At 40.0% G+C, this 19,583-nt stretch overlaps 2 protein-coding genes across 2 annotated transcripts in view; both read right to left on the bottom strand.

The window, feature by feature from the left end:
- Nucleotides 1–16,043, bottom strand: part of LOC129717860 (uncharacterized) — an 88,922-nt gene extending 72,879 nt beyond the window's left edge. Inside the window, exon 1 of the mRNA XM_055668090.1 lies at nucleotides 14,985–16,043. The gene's annotated coding sequence lies outside the window, so the exon portion shown is untranslated. The remainder of the gene's footprint in view (nucleotides 1–14,984) is intronic.
- LOC129716582 (uncharacterized) lies at nucleotides 7,824–8,876 on the bottom strand. The gene has a single exon (XM_055666417.1). The coding sequence runs from the start codon at nucleotides 8,874–8,876 to the stop codon at nucleotides 7,824–7,826; it is 1,053 nt and encodes a 350-aa protein (XP_055522392.1).
- Nucleotides 16,044–19,583: the final 3,540 nt, after the last annotated feature.

The raw sequence follows: 19,583 nt of genomic DNA, 5'->3' as shown, positions 1-19,583 counted from the left end.
CAGCAAATTCATAACATCAAACTCCGGCTAACAATAGCCCGTTTGAAGATTGCTTTTGCTTCGCACTCGTTGGCATACAAAAGTAAAGCACACATTTTGCTTTGTGAGAAAAAAAAAAGAACAGTCGTCGCCCTCCGCATCTTTTCGTATTCATTTAGAACGTTGTGTCATTCCAGTGTCTCGGTTTCCCAAATCATAAATTCGCTTCAACTTCAGCAGCACCACCTAATTCAATGTCAAGTAAGTTGTCAATTCATGGTGTTATACATGTATTGAAATGTCCTCTTTCAACCATAGAAACCGGATTAGGAAGATAACATATATATGAAACAATAAAACATCGAAAATAGCTAGAAGAAATGAAAATTGCAGCGAAAGACATTTTTCCTGCTGATAAGTATAATGAACTTCAAATTTTCTGGAACCAACTCAACACGAGATTAAAACGATCACAGCGGAAGATGATGATACTGATGATGATTTTTTTCAATTTGTAATTAATTTGTATTACTTATGTTGTTTTAGTTTATTAAAAAAATATATACATATATTTGGGCAAAATTTGTTTAGATTTGTTTAGTTGGGGGGTCGTCCATAAATTACGTATTTTTTCAATGGGGAGGACGCCCGGTGGCACTACTTGTGGTCAAAGATTATATATTTCTATAAAAAAGGAAAAAAGTGCCAAAAAATATTAAAAATTGGATTTCGTGCTTAATGGACGGCCCCAAACAAAAAATGGATGCCAAATTCGTGTTCAGCGCCCCAAAGTTATGTAAATTCCAAGTTTTTGTCGCATTTATCGACCCTTTTTTTGCTTGGCCAGCCTTTGTCGCCCCACAGACTAATATCCAATATGCTAAATGCACGGGCTAACGCGGAATAACTTTGTTCAGCAAGTATAACGAAACACTGAAAACATAAGAAAGGATATTATTCAGTAGCATATCCAAGACTTCAACCTTATATTTTGCTTTTTCAACGACGACCTTAAAGTCGGGATAAGTAATGGGCGGATGTTTCCGTCATTCGCCATGCAGAATATTGAGACGCTGTCTGCGGCCATAAACGTCTGCTCATATTCAAAATACTTGAGAAAAATATGGAGAAGTACACCGAGAGGTTGAAAGTGAGACTGGTATGCGATTATTTTGCTACTCGATGGTCTAAATAATCGCATATCAGTCTCTTCTTTATTTTTCGTTGTAATATTCACAATAAAAGCAATTCTTCAATGAAGATGTTATGATTGAGGTCTATTTCATTACATCACGACGAAAAAATTTGAATAACCCACCCCAAACAGGAGAAATATCCAAAACAAGAAAAATATCTTCAAGCGCTGTTTTCTCAACATTATGATTTTCCAGATGGGACTGATATGCGATTATAGGCAGCATATTAGGCAATGAGTTTTGCCCTCGAACACGTGATAGAAACTGCTTGCTGGAGTCGGTACGGTTTTATTGGAACGCTAGCTTCGGTTTATTGAAAAACTATGGATTATAACGAAAACAATACAAGGATTGTTTGTGTTTTGTGCCTTACTAAAAATAAAAAAAAAAACGTAAGACTAATTCCGAACGAAACGAGGAAAATGATTCGTGAACGATTTTTGAAAGACATTGATACGCGAACAGAATATTATCCCACTCTCACATCGATTTGTACAACATGGCGTAATAAGTGTGATAGTGGTAGTGAACTGATGCAGTTGTACACATATGAGCCGCTGAGAGCAAAAGTGGTACATGTGCCATTAAGTAAATTTTTCGGGAGACGTGATAAACGAAAACACTCAAATAGTAAACTATTTTCAGCATTTTTTTCCAACATAACTGCACTAAATCATTGCTGGAAAGGTTTCAAAAGATGGTACATGAAAGCATAACGAGTTCTGGTTGAGAAACTTACCAAACTTCACTTTTGTTCTATGGAAAAAATAATGACAACCAGAAAACGTTGAGAGCAAAAGTGGTACATGTGTAGTTTGAGCATGAAGGATGCATTACTGCTCACTAATCTTAGGACATACACGCTCATTATTTGTTACTCTAAAGTGAGTTAGATATGACCCATTTTTGAAAAAAGTGGAGGTACCCTAATTTGAGTACTTTTACGGTTACTCACTTCTGAGTAAGGGCGTCATACGTCAAAAACTGATTAGAATCTACTCTGTTTATGCAAACCAGGAATTAACGAAAATGAGTACAAGTTACCCAGTTTGCCTAAATTTGGAAATTTGATGATTTCTGGTTTTTGTAAGTCTGACTCAATAAATGAAATAAATTCAGAACAATCAAAATCATAGATTTATTTTTCATCGAAACATTATAAAAGTTTTAAATCATTCACGTGTCTTTATATAATGCGGCAACCAACCGGTTCACAGTTGCCCGTGAACTGTGGCTCATGTTTTTGTACAGTACGCACACCAGAAAATCCGTCATCATCCGTCACCAAACACTGCGAAGGATTTAAATTGTATCGATTGCATGTATTGAGCACTGTACATCAATACAAATGTTTCCGTTCATTATCACGAATAGAAGCCCGACTTAAAACGGCATCGCAGGACACACAACATGCGGTTGTTCATGCAATAATGATGTTGGGCTGAAATTGTTATGGAATATTGTTACATGTTGTTTGTAATGTAATTGATTAGGAAATTATTGATTTGATGAAAGATCAAATACTTACTGCTAGCAAACGAATAAAAAGCGACACCAATTGTTCTTCGCAAACAGATAATATCACTGTTGAAAACTTTTGACATATACATATACTCAGGGGTGAGTAAACATCATGGATAATAACTCAAAACTGAGTAAACATGGTAATTATGAAAATTTGGGTAAATGTTACTCAATTATCCAGTACCCGATAACTCACTTTTTGACATTTTGCATAAGAATACCAAACTGAGTAGATCCTAATCAAATTAGAGTTAAAATAAAGCAGCGTGTAGAACATTCATGTCTTCAGCAGTGTTGTCCATGTTATTAAGTAGGTAATACGGGATGATGATCGGTTTGTTAAGGAATTCTGTCTTTTCGTGGCGCTAGTGTATATGTATTTGGTAACAGCATACGAGTTGATATTGAAATAGGTGAAATGCTTTCTGTTACAAAATAGTCACGGGTACACTAGCGCCACGTAGTGAGAAAATTCCAAAGCAGACAGAGCTTTATCTGAAAGTACTCAATCACTTGACCAAATTTGCTGAAGACATGATTGTTTTATATCCTAAGATCCTCGACTTACAATTCATCCAACATGCACAGACTGGACATGTATCACTTCTGCTCTCAACGAAATGGTGATTATGTTAATTACCAAAAATTGTTTTGGCTATAACTTTGGTTTAGGTTATCAGATCTCGGTTTTTGTTGGATATTCTAGTACATTATTGCGTTCTGCATCAATTTATGCAAAAAACCCAAAAAGTGTAAAAATGGCACGTGTACCACTTTTGCTCTCAACGGCTCCTATAGGTATGATAATAGACAATTCACGAGGTCTAATGATTTCTGCAGTTGTGAGATTTGTAGGGCAGCAAAATTTCGCCATTGGCCGAAATTTACCCAAAACAGTTTAAGAGAAAGTGCGACAAGGACGCCCTAGACAAAATCTGTCCGATGAGGCCAAGATTATCGAAATTTGCTTGACAGAGATGAGAAGAGACAACAAGCATCCAAGCGAATATTTGAGTAATATCCCGAAGGAATCAAAAGCTGCGGTGTCTAATTTTCTAGCAAAGAAAGTGGTATCTTCAGGTTTTCAAAATTGTTTTAAATTTATGTTCTACGTGTGAATCCGAACACATTCGCTCATCTAATCGTCGAGGCAGGTCATTACTTTTCCGAAAAGTTTCGGCTACATCAGAAAGTGCGCCCTGAAAACCTTTATTAATGGTTTCTACTCCGTGATGGATCTGAGCCGCTCAAGGTGCACAATGAATGAACTGAAAGAACGACTGGGAGTGGCGCTTCCTTCTCACTGTGCATCATTCAATGACCCGTTTTTTATAGACCGAAAACGTCGCCGGCCACGTCCTTACAGTCAGGTGTGTATATTGTCGGTTTCGTGCAACACCGGCACAACTCAAATTTTTTCCGTTTTGAAATTTTGATGTCAAACTATGCTAAATACGGTTAAGTTTAATTACACAAAGACTCGTTTCAAAATTCACAAAAAAACTGAGTTACAAACTGATTTGCTCATCGAGGTTTTCGTGGATGTGATAAAAGTGATTTTAAACGCTATTTTTTCACTCCCGTTTCTTTTGGAACTATGAATTTCGAGTTGTGCCAGTGCCGCACGAAACCTACAATGAGGAAGAAATGTTAGAATGTGGTCTTTGCTTCGTTGAAGATCGAGTATACCTCTGCATCCCTTCAAAGATCACGAAAGGGAGTTTTTGTTAGTGGGATGGGTTTTTGGTCATGATTCACTTCGAAAAGTTATATGACCATAATTCGATTGAATATAACAAGAAGTATTAAGGCTTGTAAAGGGAATCTAGTTTGACCGCTCTCCATTGCTGACATTTTCAAATTTTCAACGTAGAAAATGTAAAAAAACGGATTCGAAAAACATATGTTAAGTGTTCGTTATATTGGGTGCTCAAAAAAAAAACAGTTTTGAACTTTTTTGAGACTAAATCATGAAATATCAATAGTTGTTGTTGTACTGCTTTCTGCGGCTAAAAAAATTAATGGAAATAAGTTATTACAACAACATTGCAGCAGACGTGTTGCTCTTTTTTACAACTATTCGCCGCATACAGTCATCCAAACAGATCATCCACACGTTCACGCAAAAAGTGAAAAAAATCAGTTCACCGAGATGCGACGATTCATAGGTTGAGCGAAACAGAAACGATGCTACATGGCTATTGAGCATTTTACGAGACGTTTTAGCTTGATCACCTTTGCAATCATTCTTAACGTTATCTATAGGATGATCTGGTTGGGTACTTTAATGTAGATCTGGAACATATTGTAGGGCTTTTTCTTTTTTTTTTAATATTATCTGCTGGTCTAGGTCCTGAAGAATTTTGAGAAATTATATACGAAGTGATTTTTATTTAAATTGCTAACTGGTTTTGAAGACGATTTGGATAAGTTCATCGAATGCTGGAAAGAATTAAATCTTCCAAAGTCATCCAAGTGTCACATTACAAAGTTCCACGTAAAAGAATTTTGCAATGCAACAGGTAGGTGTTTAGGATTACGTAACGAGCAAGCGTCGGAATCTGTCCACAGTGATTTTGCATTTAATGTTTGCGGTAAAAAAATGCACGAAAATTGCCGATTTTTTATCGGTTTACCTTTAATCTCACTGACGAAACTACTCATGCATCATCAATCATAGCAACCCATGAGTTTGCGAAAAAAATTTGACATCTCTACCAGGTGTACTCCTAAGTAATTTCCGGTTTTTTCGATGGATGGTGTTCTGTTTTGTACCGCTGTACCATATGTCATTTTGTTCAGTCATATCGAGTGCTTGAACTGCGTTGACATTATCTCGAAAAAATCTCCCATCAAGTTTTTATTGCGTGTCAAAAATGTCGAATTTTGTACCGAATTTTGAGCATATGCGCCATGCATTGCTTTTCATGTTCAATCAAGGGAAACAAAGTGTCCGGAAGCCACTGTGCGCTTGTGGAACTTTATGATGATCGTGCATTAATACTTCGAACATGTGAAACGTGGTTTCGACAGTTCAAAAATGGAGATTTCGACCTGAACGAGGCCGCACGCTCCGGTAAGCGAAATTTGTTCGATGACGCCAAATTGCAAGCATTATTAGATGAAGACAACATGCAAACGCAACGACAGCTTGCAGATGCGTTGGAAGTTCAACAGCAAGAAGTTTCCAAACGTCTACGAGCCAGAATATCAAAAACGACAGAAGAAGGTGATTTTGCTCCACGACAATGCGCTGTCGCATAAGTCGAATGTTGTTCGTGACATGCTGGAACAGCTCAAGTGGAGAGTGCTTGATCATGAGGCTTACTCACCAGACCTGGCGCCATACGACTACTACCTCTTTGCCTCGTTGGGTCATGCTTTTCTGAGCAGCGCTTCGACTCGTACGAAAATGTACGAAAATGGCTCACGGAGTAGTTCACCTTCAAAGACAATGATTTTTACTAGGTACCACACCCACAATTTACCAGAAAGGTGGGAAAAATGTTTAGAAAGCGATGTAAAATATTTTGAATAAAACAAAGGTTACGTTTTTTGGAATTATGTGTTTTATTTGCAAAAAAAACGGAAATTACTTAGGAGTACACCTGGTATCAGTCAAACTCTATCTGTGATGGCGAAAAAAGTGAAGCTACTCCGTTCAGAAGTGTGCACGTTTAAAGGACGGTACCCCGCCGCGTCAAAAGCGGACATCGTGCGACACTTTGTGGACGCCGGGTGTGCCCGTTCCGGCATCTACAACATCTTGACACTATTGGACAACGATCAGAGCATCGGAAGAAAGCCCGGTTGAGCGACAAGAAGCTTCAAAGGATGCTGAAGGGGAAGACCGAGGGAAAAGTGGCTAAATTGCTGCGTGCACTTGGCCGGGAGGTTATATATATTTATTTGTCAACAGATAAAAATTCTTACCCTAATGACAATTACTTAACCCTCTAGTGCCCAATGCCGCCATTTGGCGGGCTCAAGTCAACCCTCTAAAAAGCTTCAATGAATACTTGAAAAGTGTTTATAATGATTCATAGTGATTTTACCGGAGCCCGTCTAGAAATTAACTTGGGCACTAGAGGGTTAATTAACAATTAAACTAACACAGAAAGTTTCTCAAGCATCGTTTGTTTATATCACGGGACGCGTTGAAATCAAACACTTCGTAGCAGCTGTTGAAGACACGACACATGCTGAGCACTGGTTCATGTAGAGCATAGTTAGTTCTTGCAGGCCGGGTAGTTAGAAACGTGTGTGAACGGAGATTGCGTCGTCTAGCGTTTATATCAAGAAGGCCGAGTAGTAAAGGACAATCGATAATTCCCTGAAGAAGGTCTCCGACGAAACAAGCCTTGGCCAAAACCCGCCTTGCTTTCAGTAGCTCTAAGTCGATGAGCTCACAACGGCTTTCATAGCTTGGTAGGTTACGCGAGTCTCGCCAAGGAAACTGTCTCAAGGCAAAGCGAACAAATTTGCGTTGTACGGCCTCAATCCTCGCAATTGTGTCTTGGTAGAAAGGACACCATACAACAGCGGAGTATTCCAATATTGGCCGAACCAGAGAGCAATAGAGCGCTTTAGGGCAGTGCACATTTTTGAAGTTTTTGGCGAAGCGAAACAAAAATCCCAATTGCGATGAAGCCTTCGAAACTATGTAAGCTGCATGGTCCTTGAAGCTTGATTTCGAATCGAGCATAACTCCCAGATCCTCAACTACCGTTTCGCGACTCAAAACAGTACCTTGTAAGCTGTACTCGTGACGATACATGGCCTGTTTCCGACCGAAGGAGATAGCTGAGCACTTAGACACATTTAGTGACATCCTGTTAATTCGGCACCAACTATCGAAGGCTTCCAAATCATGTTGCAGCATCTGGGCATCAATTGTTATTGTGTTGTATAGTTTTAAATCGTCAGCGTAAGATAATTTCTTACATTTGAAAAGCAAATTTACATCGTTCATAAACAGTAGGAAAAGGAATGGTCCGAGGTGACTGCCTTGAGGAACACCGGATGTAACACAGAAGGGGGACGAGATAAAATAACCTAATTTTACAGACATAGTTCTGCCAGTCAAGTATGAGTGAAGCCAAATTAGGAGGTTGTCATTAATTCCTATTTTGTCGTATTTGGCAAAGCAATCTCGTGGTTTACCTTGTCGAATGCAGCAGAGAGGTCGGTATTAATAGCGTCTACTTGATGACCGCGTCGAATTTCTCGAGTAATAAACGAAGTGAAAGTAATCAGATTTGTTGTTGTCGAGCGCTTCGGCATAAACCCATGCTGGTCCAGAGAAATGATGTGCGAACAGTCATGAGTTAGTTTTTCAAGAATAACTATTTCAAAAAGCTTTAAGACAGAACTTAGCGATGCAATTCCACGATAGTTAGTGACAGTCCGCTTACATCCCTTTTTGTGAATGGGGAAGATAAATGAATTTTTCCAGCATTCGGGGAAAACGCCCGTCGTTAAGGATAGGTTGAAAACCATGGCCAAAGGGGCAGCAAGAAAATTCAAACATCGTTTGAGGATTAACGAGGGAATACCGTCAGGGCCAGATCCTATTGACGTTTTCAATTGATTCACGGCTTCAATCACCATGTCTCTATTAATAGTGAACGAAGAGCCGAATAATCGCATAGTCTCTATACTACTCGTGGCATTTGCGACATCCTGAGCATTTAGATTTTCCTCAGAGAATACACTGCAGAATTGGGTGCGAAACAAGTCGGCAATATCTTCGACAGTGTCCACTTCAATGGTTCCATTAGTCATGTTAGACGGCAAACCAGATTCTTTGCGTTGTTTGTTTACATAGCTCCAGAACTGTCTGGGTTTCGATTTGAGATGATTCTGCAGATCACACTGGTAGTTTTTATATAAAGTGGCATTGAGGCGCTTGTAAGCGGCGTTGGCGCGTAAGTATTCAGCTTTCGCAGCAACGGTTTGATGTTTACTGAATTCCCTCAGGGACGCTCTTTTTATTTTCTTCATGTGTTTCCAAACTGAATTGGACCAGATTGGATTAGCTGGTTTACGGTGGCGTTTTTTAGGCACAAACTGGTCAATGGCGTAAAGCAAAAAATTACACGCCGTCGAAGCTGCGGAGTTAGCATCGTCACAGGCAAGCGAAGTATTCCAATCAACACCAGCTAGGAAGTTGTTCATTCTAACAAAATTTACTCTGTTAAAATCGTAGTGAACAGTTACGGCGATTTCTTCAAAACGATGCTCAGAATGCATTTCCAGCGTCAGTAGTAGAGGTGGATGATGTCTGCAATATTTTACAAGCGGCGCAGGAGCTATTGAAAAAGTATCTGGAGAACATGGACATACATGTCAGGAAGCGGCAGTCCCGTGCATTGGTCTCGGAGCTGCAGGCAACGACGCAGCGACAGCGGTTGAATAAGATGGTCAAGTCGATTTTCCAGGCAAATCGCGACGTGGCAGTGGTGATGGACGACGAGACCTATCTCACCCTGGATGGCAACGACTGGCAGAGCACTTCGTATTTTGAGCTCACTTCCACGAAGGAAGTGAGCTCCGAGGTGAAATTTATTTCACACACCAAGTTCCCCAAGAAGGTGCTGCTGTGGCTGACAATCAGCGAGAAGGGGATGTCAAAGCCGTTCTTCTTTCGCTCCGGGTTGGCTATGAACGGGGAAATTTATAGTACGGCACTTCGTGCCAGAAGTTGCGTCGTTCATCAAGAAATACCATAAGGGCGAAGACACGGTGTTCTGGCCAGATTTGGGGTCGACCCACTACTCGAAGCGATGGTTGGAGGAGATGGAGCGGCTGAATATCGGTGTGGTACCGAAGTCGGTGAATCCGCCCAACTTCCCCCAGCTGCGTCTCATCGAGGATTTCTGGGCAAATTTGGAGTGCAAGATCTATTCCAACAATTTTGTCGCGAAAACGGAGGAAGAAATAAAAAAAAACCAAGAAAGAGCCTAAAAACATGCCTACACGCATGTTTACGGCCGCCATGGCGAGTGTTCCGGTTAACTGCCGGAAGGCCGCTCGCAAGGGCACAGATTTTTTTTGCAAATAAGATAATATAATTACCATTAATGGGAAATTTATCCAACTCAATCATCTGTCTTAGTTTTTTTTTCATCACCATCTGAAAAAAGTCTATTTTTTACCACTCGGGAGCGATACAAAACTGTACAACTGTTCAGAATTTCTGTAAGTTTGTACTGGCTTTTTTTTGTACCGGCTTACAAAGTTTAAAAATATCAGTTGCATTTGAGACACCCCACATGAGATTCTTAGAATTTTTTTTCATATTATATTATGAGGAGTCTGTCGGTAACAGGTAACATTTTGTAAGGCGAAATACCAAAAAAAAAAATGGAATCTTTTCCGCGGCGATGTAGATGCTGATGAACAATAGACAAAAATTTAAAGTAAACAACTCTAATACCATAGAAATCTTCATCACTTTCTTAATCACCAGTTCTTCTTGCAATAGGGGCGGTCAATCATGCTCATGCTCACTCCCAGTTCTTTCCGCAATAGTTCTCTGTGATGTTCAAGAAAAGATACTTAATACTTTTAGCACTATGACCACAGTGAATATGAGTGAAACGAGAAAGATTTTGTCAAATTTTTTATTGCACGCCAGACAAACCTCAGTTTTGAAGTAGAATACTTCTCTCAGGAAGTTCGGCTACATAGGGATGTGAAATGAAAATCGTAAACCGAAAAAAGTGAAAAATATGTCCAATTTCAAATGCTAATAAATCGGTTAGTATTCGATGGATTTCCTGCGTTCTGGTAGCAATAGATTGGAAAATCTTCTAAGATTCTTCCCAAAAGAAGATAATTGTAATTTTATTATTCACACTATTGTACTATTAAAAATAGTCAAGCCTTGTCAAAACGAAAAATTCGACCTCTGATTGGTCGTTATATAATTGCTTCCCAAGCACGGTCGACAGAATCATATACCTTGCAATTGAAAACATGCTATTTGGCCTATATAAGAGCCTGTTTTAGCCGAAGCCGCTCACAATAGTTCTATACAGCGGCAACAGCAATCGTCCTTCCTTAGCAGCAGCACTAGCCCTGTGGTTGGTCACCACGTCTCAGGAGCAGCGCGGTTCTTCTCAGCGTGTGTCGCCATGGCAGCATGAAGATTGCCATCAGGAAATCCAATTTTGAAAATCAAAATGCCTTTTTCAAGGCAAATAAACAAGTCATTGAAAGTTGTTTTTGACAACGCAAGCAAGCATTCTGTGTTGGATCCTAGCAGTTTAAATCTGTCGCACCCGTCTAAGTTACTGAATGTGAAATAGCTTCCACAGAGCATGTTGTCCGTGTATCTTAATTCCCCCACTGTTAGGGCAGCTCAAAGATTGCGATTAGCAACCGATTTTGAACCGCAAAATGCCTTTTTCAAGGCAAATAAACAAATAATTGAAGGTTAATAATTTTCTGGCATCAACACAAGCGGACATTCTGTGCGGGATGCAATCAAATTCTGTTGTAGTTGTCTAATTTTTACTTTATTGAGTTAACCCCCCACTGTTGGGGCAGCGCAAAGGCTGTGATCAGCATGACCGACCTTGAATAACAAACTGCCCTGTTAAAACGTTCACAAAAGCAGTTAGTTCGACTGTGCAGAGCTAATATGAAGTCGATTCAATCAATCAACATGAACATAATTTCGTCGTCTCCCAGCTGCCAAGTTGCAACATGATGCAACACGCAACAGCGAGCAAACGAAATCGCTTGATGTTACAAGCCGCAATACGGTTAGGGATTAAATTGTTGCGTGTGTGAGAGCACCATCGGTGTTTATTCGCTGGTTACAAAAATCAAATGCGAATTGTGGAATAATTCGTCTAAAGAACATTAGAGAATGGAAAAACTGAACAGAAAGGCGTGGCCTATTTCGTAGCACCCTTCGGCTATAAAAGAGTGTTTCTGGAAAAACTAGCTACATTCATCAATCGGATGGTGAGCTGGATGGACCGTACACAACGTTGACATCAGTAGCAGCAGATATCAGCACTTACCAGTAACAGAGGATAGCAGCGGGTTGCGCCTGTGGCTGCCTTCAAATTAAACAAATCACTTGCCCTGTGGTTGGTCACCACGTCTCAGGCCTCTGCCAGGATGAACGCCAACGCGAGCGACCGGGCGAGATTTTCGCCGTACATCAGCCGGCACTTCCTCTAATGGAAAAGTTGGATCATTTTGTTCAGAAGAATATTACTGTCGGTAATATTACAGAGATGCGATTGCATTATATCCGATATGGAATTGAACAACTGTTCTTTTGAGGACAAATAAAACACTTAATTTGAAGAGTTATTAGCTTTGGGTACCAGTAGCAGTATGGTAACAGCCTCAGCGGTAGGTGCAGCCGGTACTTCCATGAGGCGGATGTTATAAGGAAGTAAATGGAATCGGCATGGCGAAACAGTTCGGGTGTGCTTAGACGCGCGTCATTTTTCGTTGTTGATATTATTCCACATGAACGAAGCGTTTTCGTACGATAGCGGCGGTATTAGCGGTAGATGCATTTGCCAACACTTACTCCAGTAAAGCCGTGTCTAATTTTCAATGTGAAAACACCTTTCTATTGTGTTGGCCGTGCGCATTAGGCCTCTGCCAGGCTAAACGCGAAAAGCGGCGCGAACCGATTCGCCCGGCCGTTGGTTAATGTACAGCCGTAAGTAGAGCTGTGTAAAAGTATTCTACTTCAACCTTGCGGTCGTGGGTTTGCACACAACCCTCCTGTGATTTTTTTTTAAATTTGGCAGTGAGCCAGATTTTTGCCACATTTCGTTCGCGTTTTCATACTGTTGTCTGATCATTGTCGCAGGTTTTTTATTCGATTGTGGCAAAAATTTATTGGAAACCTTACGTCAGTCTATAAGGAAAGAAGCTGGAAAATGTTGACGTTTAGCAATACAGGTCGGACTCGATTATCCGGAGACTCGATTATCCGGGGGCTCGATTTACCGAAGAAAATGGTTCGATTATCCGGAGTATTTTTTTTTTCTGTATTTCTATAACGTACTTTTGTCTTCCGGGTCATTGGGAGGTTCGGGGTTTTTCATAATTGTAACGGTAAGAACCCCGTTCCGCTTAGGCAGTTCGTTTTTGTCAGCTTCCTCGTCGTTCCTTCAATCAATTCTTACTCAATAACCTCCAAAAGCAAGGTATTAAGGTTTTTTGTTGCCAATGAGAACAACCGGTATTGGTAAACCGGTTTCGGATTTATGGCAGGAACCTATTTCTGTAATATAATGGCCATGATCATTGCAGTACTTAGAACCACAAGCAGGCCTGTCCCGGATACTCTCGGATTATTGAACAAAAACTCATCAAGCGAAATTAATAACGACTTGGAATCCGCAAAGTAGTCCATATTGACCGTCTAGGGTGTTATAGGTCACTCAAGAAATAGAAAAAAAAACATGAGTGTTGTTTTATTTCGTTTCTACATCTTCGAAATAATCAATATAACATAATTTATTATTACGTAAATATGTATAACAAACGCCGACAAACAGTCTAAAGATAATTTTTAATTTTTTCGTCGACACATGCATTGGGTATAATTTATTATAATAGAAAACTCACTGTTCTAGATGAGAGATATTAAAAATTTAAAAAAAAAAATGGCTCGATTATCCGTAAGGTTCGATTATCCGGAGGGAAATGTTTTTCATAACTCCGGATAATCGAGTCCGACCTGTATTAATTTTTATTTTAAAGTACGACCTTTTGCCAAAGAAATCGAAAAAGTACAGTGTTTATAGAGATAAGTGACTTTTCACCTACGCACACTTATGAACGTGTAAACTTATGTAAAGTTGCTTTTGTTTCCTCCAAACTGTAAATCATCGCATCTCGTTGCTCCGACTTTTTATCACTTTTTACCATTTTTGGTCGATAATGTTCAGCAGCTTCCCCCGATTCATGATCACGAATGAAAAATTCATTCAGAAACGAGTCTAGAACTTATAATAAGTATTCAACTGAATATTTGTCCAGCTGCCAAAAACATAGCATAGCAAACAAAAAGGCGATTTGTAAATACTTTCCTCAACTAGGTGCACTAATACATTCGTACGTAAAAAGGTCTATACGAGCATTTTTTTTTTTAACCAGAGGTTGTCTTTGCGCATGATTCTTGTTTGTTTGTTGTAGTCTTCTGCGGCGGCAGGGTAGTTGGAGTTTTGAAAGGATTCTTCAGTCATTTTAGAAAAAAATTAACAATCGGAACTAAATCTAATATCGTTACGAAGATAATCACCCTCTGATTAGTTAGGTTATGGTCAGTAGTTGGCATTTCTACGATTTATCCCACATCACCAACAACCGTCAAGCCGAAGAGCAGAAGCAAGAAAACGAAACACGGCGAAGAATGCACACACGGGGCCGGGTGGCAGCTGCAAAACGGGACAAAAATCCACTTGTTTACTGACACAGATCGCAACCGCAAAGGCTCTCGGTGGTGTTGAGTGTTGGGTTTGCGAAAAAGCTATAAAATAAAGGCGAAACACGTGTGCGTTTCCCCCCTGGAAATGTGGTGGCGATGGCCACTTCATTGTGGAATGTCCAATCAAGTGGACCAAACGACGAGTGCGACATCTACGGAAGAAAACGAACTGCTACTGACAGTTGGGTACCATACTTCCAAGCATACCTGGACTGAAGTATCCATAAAGCAAGCGAGAATTTTGAACACACCCAAGCCAACCAAATCTGCACCGAAACAGGTTTCCTGCGCCTGATGACCCCTGGTCGTACCCCTGACTGTGTGTGACTGTACAAATTTATGTTCGTCCAGGCTGACGCGTTGCTCGCTCGCTTCTTTACGGTTATGCTGGCCGCAAACGACCGATGAGTGATTGGAAAACGACCCGATTGACGAGAGAGGTGTGTGTTCGAGAGCGACCGATGGAATTTGTGGAATTTCAACCCCAGAGGGTTTGCCAAAGTGGAAGTTTTCGTTATACGTTTGCTATGAATTGTGTTTCAATCATGAATATACAAATTTCACTACGTCAATTAAACGGCCGTAGACTATGTTAAATATTTATTAAACGTTGGCTTTCGAAATGCTAATCGCAAAAATTACGAGAAAAATCAACTTCTATCAAAACTAAAAGCAAAATGCTGCAAAGCAGGGGTTAAAATGACTAGTTGTAGCAAAGTTTGAATGGATACTGTATTCTTGAAATATAGATTGACAAACGCAGCATCCCATAAACAAAATTGATTTTCGACACAGATTTCGACACTACTCACCAATCAACGGGTATCCAAGAAAAATTCCGCCTCGTAGCTCCGTGTCACGATCTCCGGCAAGTCGTCACCTGCTATCGGCCAGCCAGCCAACAGTATGAGTGAGTGATGTCCACGTTCTGGCCACACAAAAACCGCCGGCTCGTTCTCTCCTGCGCGTGCTTCACCTCCGCGAACCGTTTCACAGCCACCCGAAAGAGACTGGTTCGCGTCTCGAAGCGACGAACCCGCTTTTGGGCCGACCCCAAGAGCAGCCAAAATCCAACACAACAACAATAATAACCCGAAAAAATGTTGCCACAAAAACAGCACTCAGCAGGAGCACAATCCAATAATCGAAAACAAAACACAAAAATACAACTCGGGCCCCGGGTCCGGCAGCGGACAGAGCGTAGCGCGCACTGAACGATGATTTATTGAATCCAATTATCCTTTATTTTGTTCGACCTGTTTTCCCCCGCGTTGCGCGCGCTGTTCCTTAGCTGGCGCACTCGGTTCCGGCACGCTCGAAAGTGATATCACTTTGGGCACTCGAACAGTAAAGATACAGGAGAGAGAAAAAAGTTGCAATAAAAGTAGGTTGTACGGTTTATTTCACACAATTTTTCACTGCACTTGACTCCTGCTGCCGAAAATGTGCGCGTTTTTTTGTTACGCGGCCGATTTATGGGAAGTGGGAAGGTGTTCCGTCGATCAATCTTCGGCTATCAGATGATGAACCGTCAGTCAACACGATAAAACACGACACTCTTTCAACCAGGATCCAGAACCAGCGGAACACCGACTGCAGTGTGTCACCTGTTTTACGATTCCTGAACTTGAACTTGTCAAACCGCGATTTTCAAAAAAAAAAAGTAGTCGTGTGTGGGTACGAAAAACTCCACACTTTCAACTCTCACTTGATCCGGGCGATTAACCACGAACACACACACTCGATCGCGGGTGTAGAAAGCTACTCTAACCGTAGACACGGACTTGCCCAACAGGGTTACGCTCGACTCTGGTGGCACACGAGAGGCACGTGTTTCTCCGGGAAGACGTTACTGCGGAATAATCTGATAGCGCTGGACACGGACTGAATTCAGGCCGATTCGATCCGGCAGAGTCTCGACCCAACTTGGGGGATCGCGCTCTTCTTATCTGTCTCTCTCTCTCTCTCTCTCTTCAAACCACGATCACACTCTCTTCTTGGATGTGATCACGTTTGGGCCCACGGCGGCAGAGTGGTCACCCCAAGATGGTAACGTCTCGTTTTCCTTTTGGCGTTCGCTTCGCGGTCGATGAGCTCTACAGTGTGGTTGATGATTCTTACACCTGAAGACACCTCGAACTTTCTCGCGCTGGAAGAGAGTCTGCGCGAGACGAGAGTAGCTGCGGAGAGAATAACTGCATGATCAGCACATTTTCACCACGAGAAAGCGGCGTTACGGGATGAGTGAGAACCGCTGCTGCTTTGGAGGCCTTGAACAAAAATTTTCAATTGCTAACGGTGCCCGTAGGGTGGTTATCATTTTATGTTTTTCACTTTATACGACTAACTCTCCGATTTTTTATCTTCTTAATATTTTTCGAGTTACTATCTAATTTGAAACTTTTCAGTTTGGAAGTACTAGTGTTATCAATTTTAAAATTTTCAACAATTCTGATTGTTGGCTTCCCATCTCACTAACTTTTTGATTATTGGACTTTACTGAGTTATATTTTTTGACAATGTAGAGTTTTTATAGAATGCAGCATAATTTTGCCATTTTTTTTTACCTATCACTAATTTCAATTGAATATCCGAATCAATTTGACTAAATTTTAAGCGCCTAGAATTGCCATTTGTTTGACTTGTTGAGTTGTAAGTACTCCGATCTTTTACCTTACCAAGTTCTCCATGCCAGAAATTTCATGAGTTTTACATTTACTGTAACGGAAAGAAGATTCACTGTAAGGACGACTTTTTGATGTGCATTTTTCAACTTTCAGACTATATACTATATTAAAAGGTTCTGATAGGGTTGCAGAAGAGTCCGGCTTCTCGTGGTGCAACTTGGGTAACGCTAAATGGATTTTCTTATGTCCCCAAGATTACGGTAAAGATGGGTGTGGCCAACAATAATGACTGTGAGGCCTAGCAGAGCATATTACTACAATAATGACTGTTAGGCCTAGCAGAGCAGAGATTGCAGAGCATATATTCGTTTTCCATAAAATTCTGAAACCGGAAGTCGCCGTATTGAATTTAAAAAATGTCGTTGGACTTTTATTTTTGCTTTCTTTAGGTCATCTTGTTTCCGGAAATACCAATGTTTGGAGGTTTGTAAACGTTTTCTACAGTTGTATACAGCTTCCCAGAAACCAAAAGTCGCCACCTTTGTTTTAGAAAAACATCGGACATCATATTCCTGTCCCTAGACATCAACTTCTGACCATGACAGACCGAGGGCATGAAAGTTATCGTACCTGATCTCTTATAAATTAAGACCCCCTCCCTCTTTGATAGCTACCCCTGTCTCTTTTCGACATCATGTTCCGGTCTCTGGAAATCAATTTCCGGTCTCCAGACATGACCAAAGTCCTAAAAACTATCGTGTTCATTCAGAAAGTTTCCATAATGCATGAAAAAACTTGTTTTTCTGACCAATTAAGACCCCCTCCTCTTTTGCGGGTTGCTCCTTCCTCTTCCCAATATTTCTATGACCACTTCCTCTGTACAAAGAACACGTATGCCAAGTTTGGTTAAAATCGGTACAGTCATTTGATAGTTATGCTGGAACATACATACATACATACAAAACTTTTTTTTGAATAAATAGCTGTTTTTCAGGAGCTCTTATCTTATTTTTTATCCAAAACGCTAGATTGGACTCTCCGTTATCAAATTAGTCAAGAAATATGTCAAGAAATCGTTCCAAAACCGGATCAAAGCAGGTTGGATGTTTTGAAACACTTCTTTACTGCCGGTGCCCGGATAACTGTCCCATTATGAAAAACAACATGTTGAGAAAACGGCGATTTAATATTATCCGTGAAATGGATGAAATTGGTTTTACGTTATATAACTTGAAAAAAAGACAAAAGTACTCGCATATTTTGTCCCATCACATATAAATTCAAGCAGCAACCGGCAGTATCATTGGCAACGTAGATTGTACTACAGAAAAACAGCATTAGTCTAGTTAACTAAATAACATACTTCTATATGCCTAAAATAATGCGATATACACTAATCTGGACCAAATTTTATGTTTGCAGTTTGTACCACTATGCAGTGGGACTGTAATGCGGGTACTTTCAATATGGGTATCAATTTAACAAAAGTATCAATTTTTTTTTCAGAAAATATTTATTTTATTTATTTATTTGTTTACAAACATTGTAGTGTAAGGAAAAACCTTTTAATTTACTACAATTCGAAATGTTATAGTAGAATAACTTAAGTTTCTGATGGTAACGAATATTTCTTAGGTATTATTTTATTAACTTCTCCCATTATTGAACCTTGCTGTACATTCACGACGGAATCCATTTAAGAACCGAATATTTTTGAGCTCAGAAGGTAGCAGATTCCAAAAAACAATGCCCTGCACAAACAGAGTATTTTTATAATGTGATGTTCGAAATATAGGAAGTAAAAAGCTTCTGGTACGACTGCTTTGTAAGGAATGATTTTTTTCTCTTAAGTATGGAGGTGATAAAGTGTTTATAATTTTAAATAACATTAAACATGATCGTAACTTAAAAAAGTCATGAAATCTACAACCAATTAATTCCTGTTGGAGATGAGATACTCTAGAGAACCTCAACAATCCAAAAACAAAGCGAACACAACAATTAAGTGCAATACGCAACCTTTCCAACGCTGAAGCTGAAGCATTTAATAGAAAAACATCACCATACAAAAAGTGAGGCAAGATTAGAGCTTTAAATAGCTTCAGTTTTTATAGCAGTTGACAGAGTACTTGAGGACAGTTTTAGAACCCTAAGTCCATTATAAATTTTGGCACACTGACTACTTATATGACCCTCCCAATTAAAATCATTTTGCACCATGAAGCCAAGAATAGACACTTTAGGAAGATATTCTATGACATCGTTACCTAAGATAATTGCAGGAAGATTACTAATATTACGATTTCGGGAGATTAGCATGACCTTAGTTTTTGAAGGATTTATTGGTAAAAGATTGCTATCGGACCATGCGAGAATTCGTGATAAATCATCATTAATGAGATCTGCCATCGAAGCCAAAGAAAGGTCACGTGAATAAAAATAAATTTGAACGTCATCGGCAAACATATGTACCTTACAGTTTTTCAAGATACTGGGCAAATCATTAATAAACATAGAGAAAAGCAGTGGCCCAAGGATTGATCCTTGCGGCACACCTGACAAAATTTCAATTTGGTTTGAGAAACAACTATCCGTAGTAACTACCTGAGATCGTGATGTCAAATATGATTGTATAAGCTGCACAGCGGCTCTATTGAACATGAACTGGGTTGACAATTTCTTTAGAAGCTTAACGTGAGAAACCCTGTCAAAAGCCTTAGAAAAATCTACAAGCAGCAGGAATGCTATAGCTTTTTTGTCAATAGCAGCATGAATATCATCATG

The sequence above is a fragment of the Wyeomyia smithii genome, chromosome 1, assembly GCF_029784165.1.
Source record: "Wyeomyia smithii strain HCP4-BCI-WySm-NY-G18 chromosome 1, ASM2978416v1, whole genome shotgun sequence".
NCBI lineage: Eukaryota > Metazoa > Arthropoda > Insecta > Diptera > Culicidae > Wyeomyia > Wyeomyia smithii.
The sequence above is the reverse complement of the archived record's forward strand: the minus strand, read 5'-3'. Positions and strand labels throughout refer to the sequence as shown.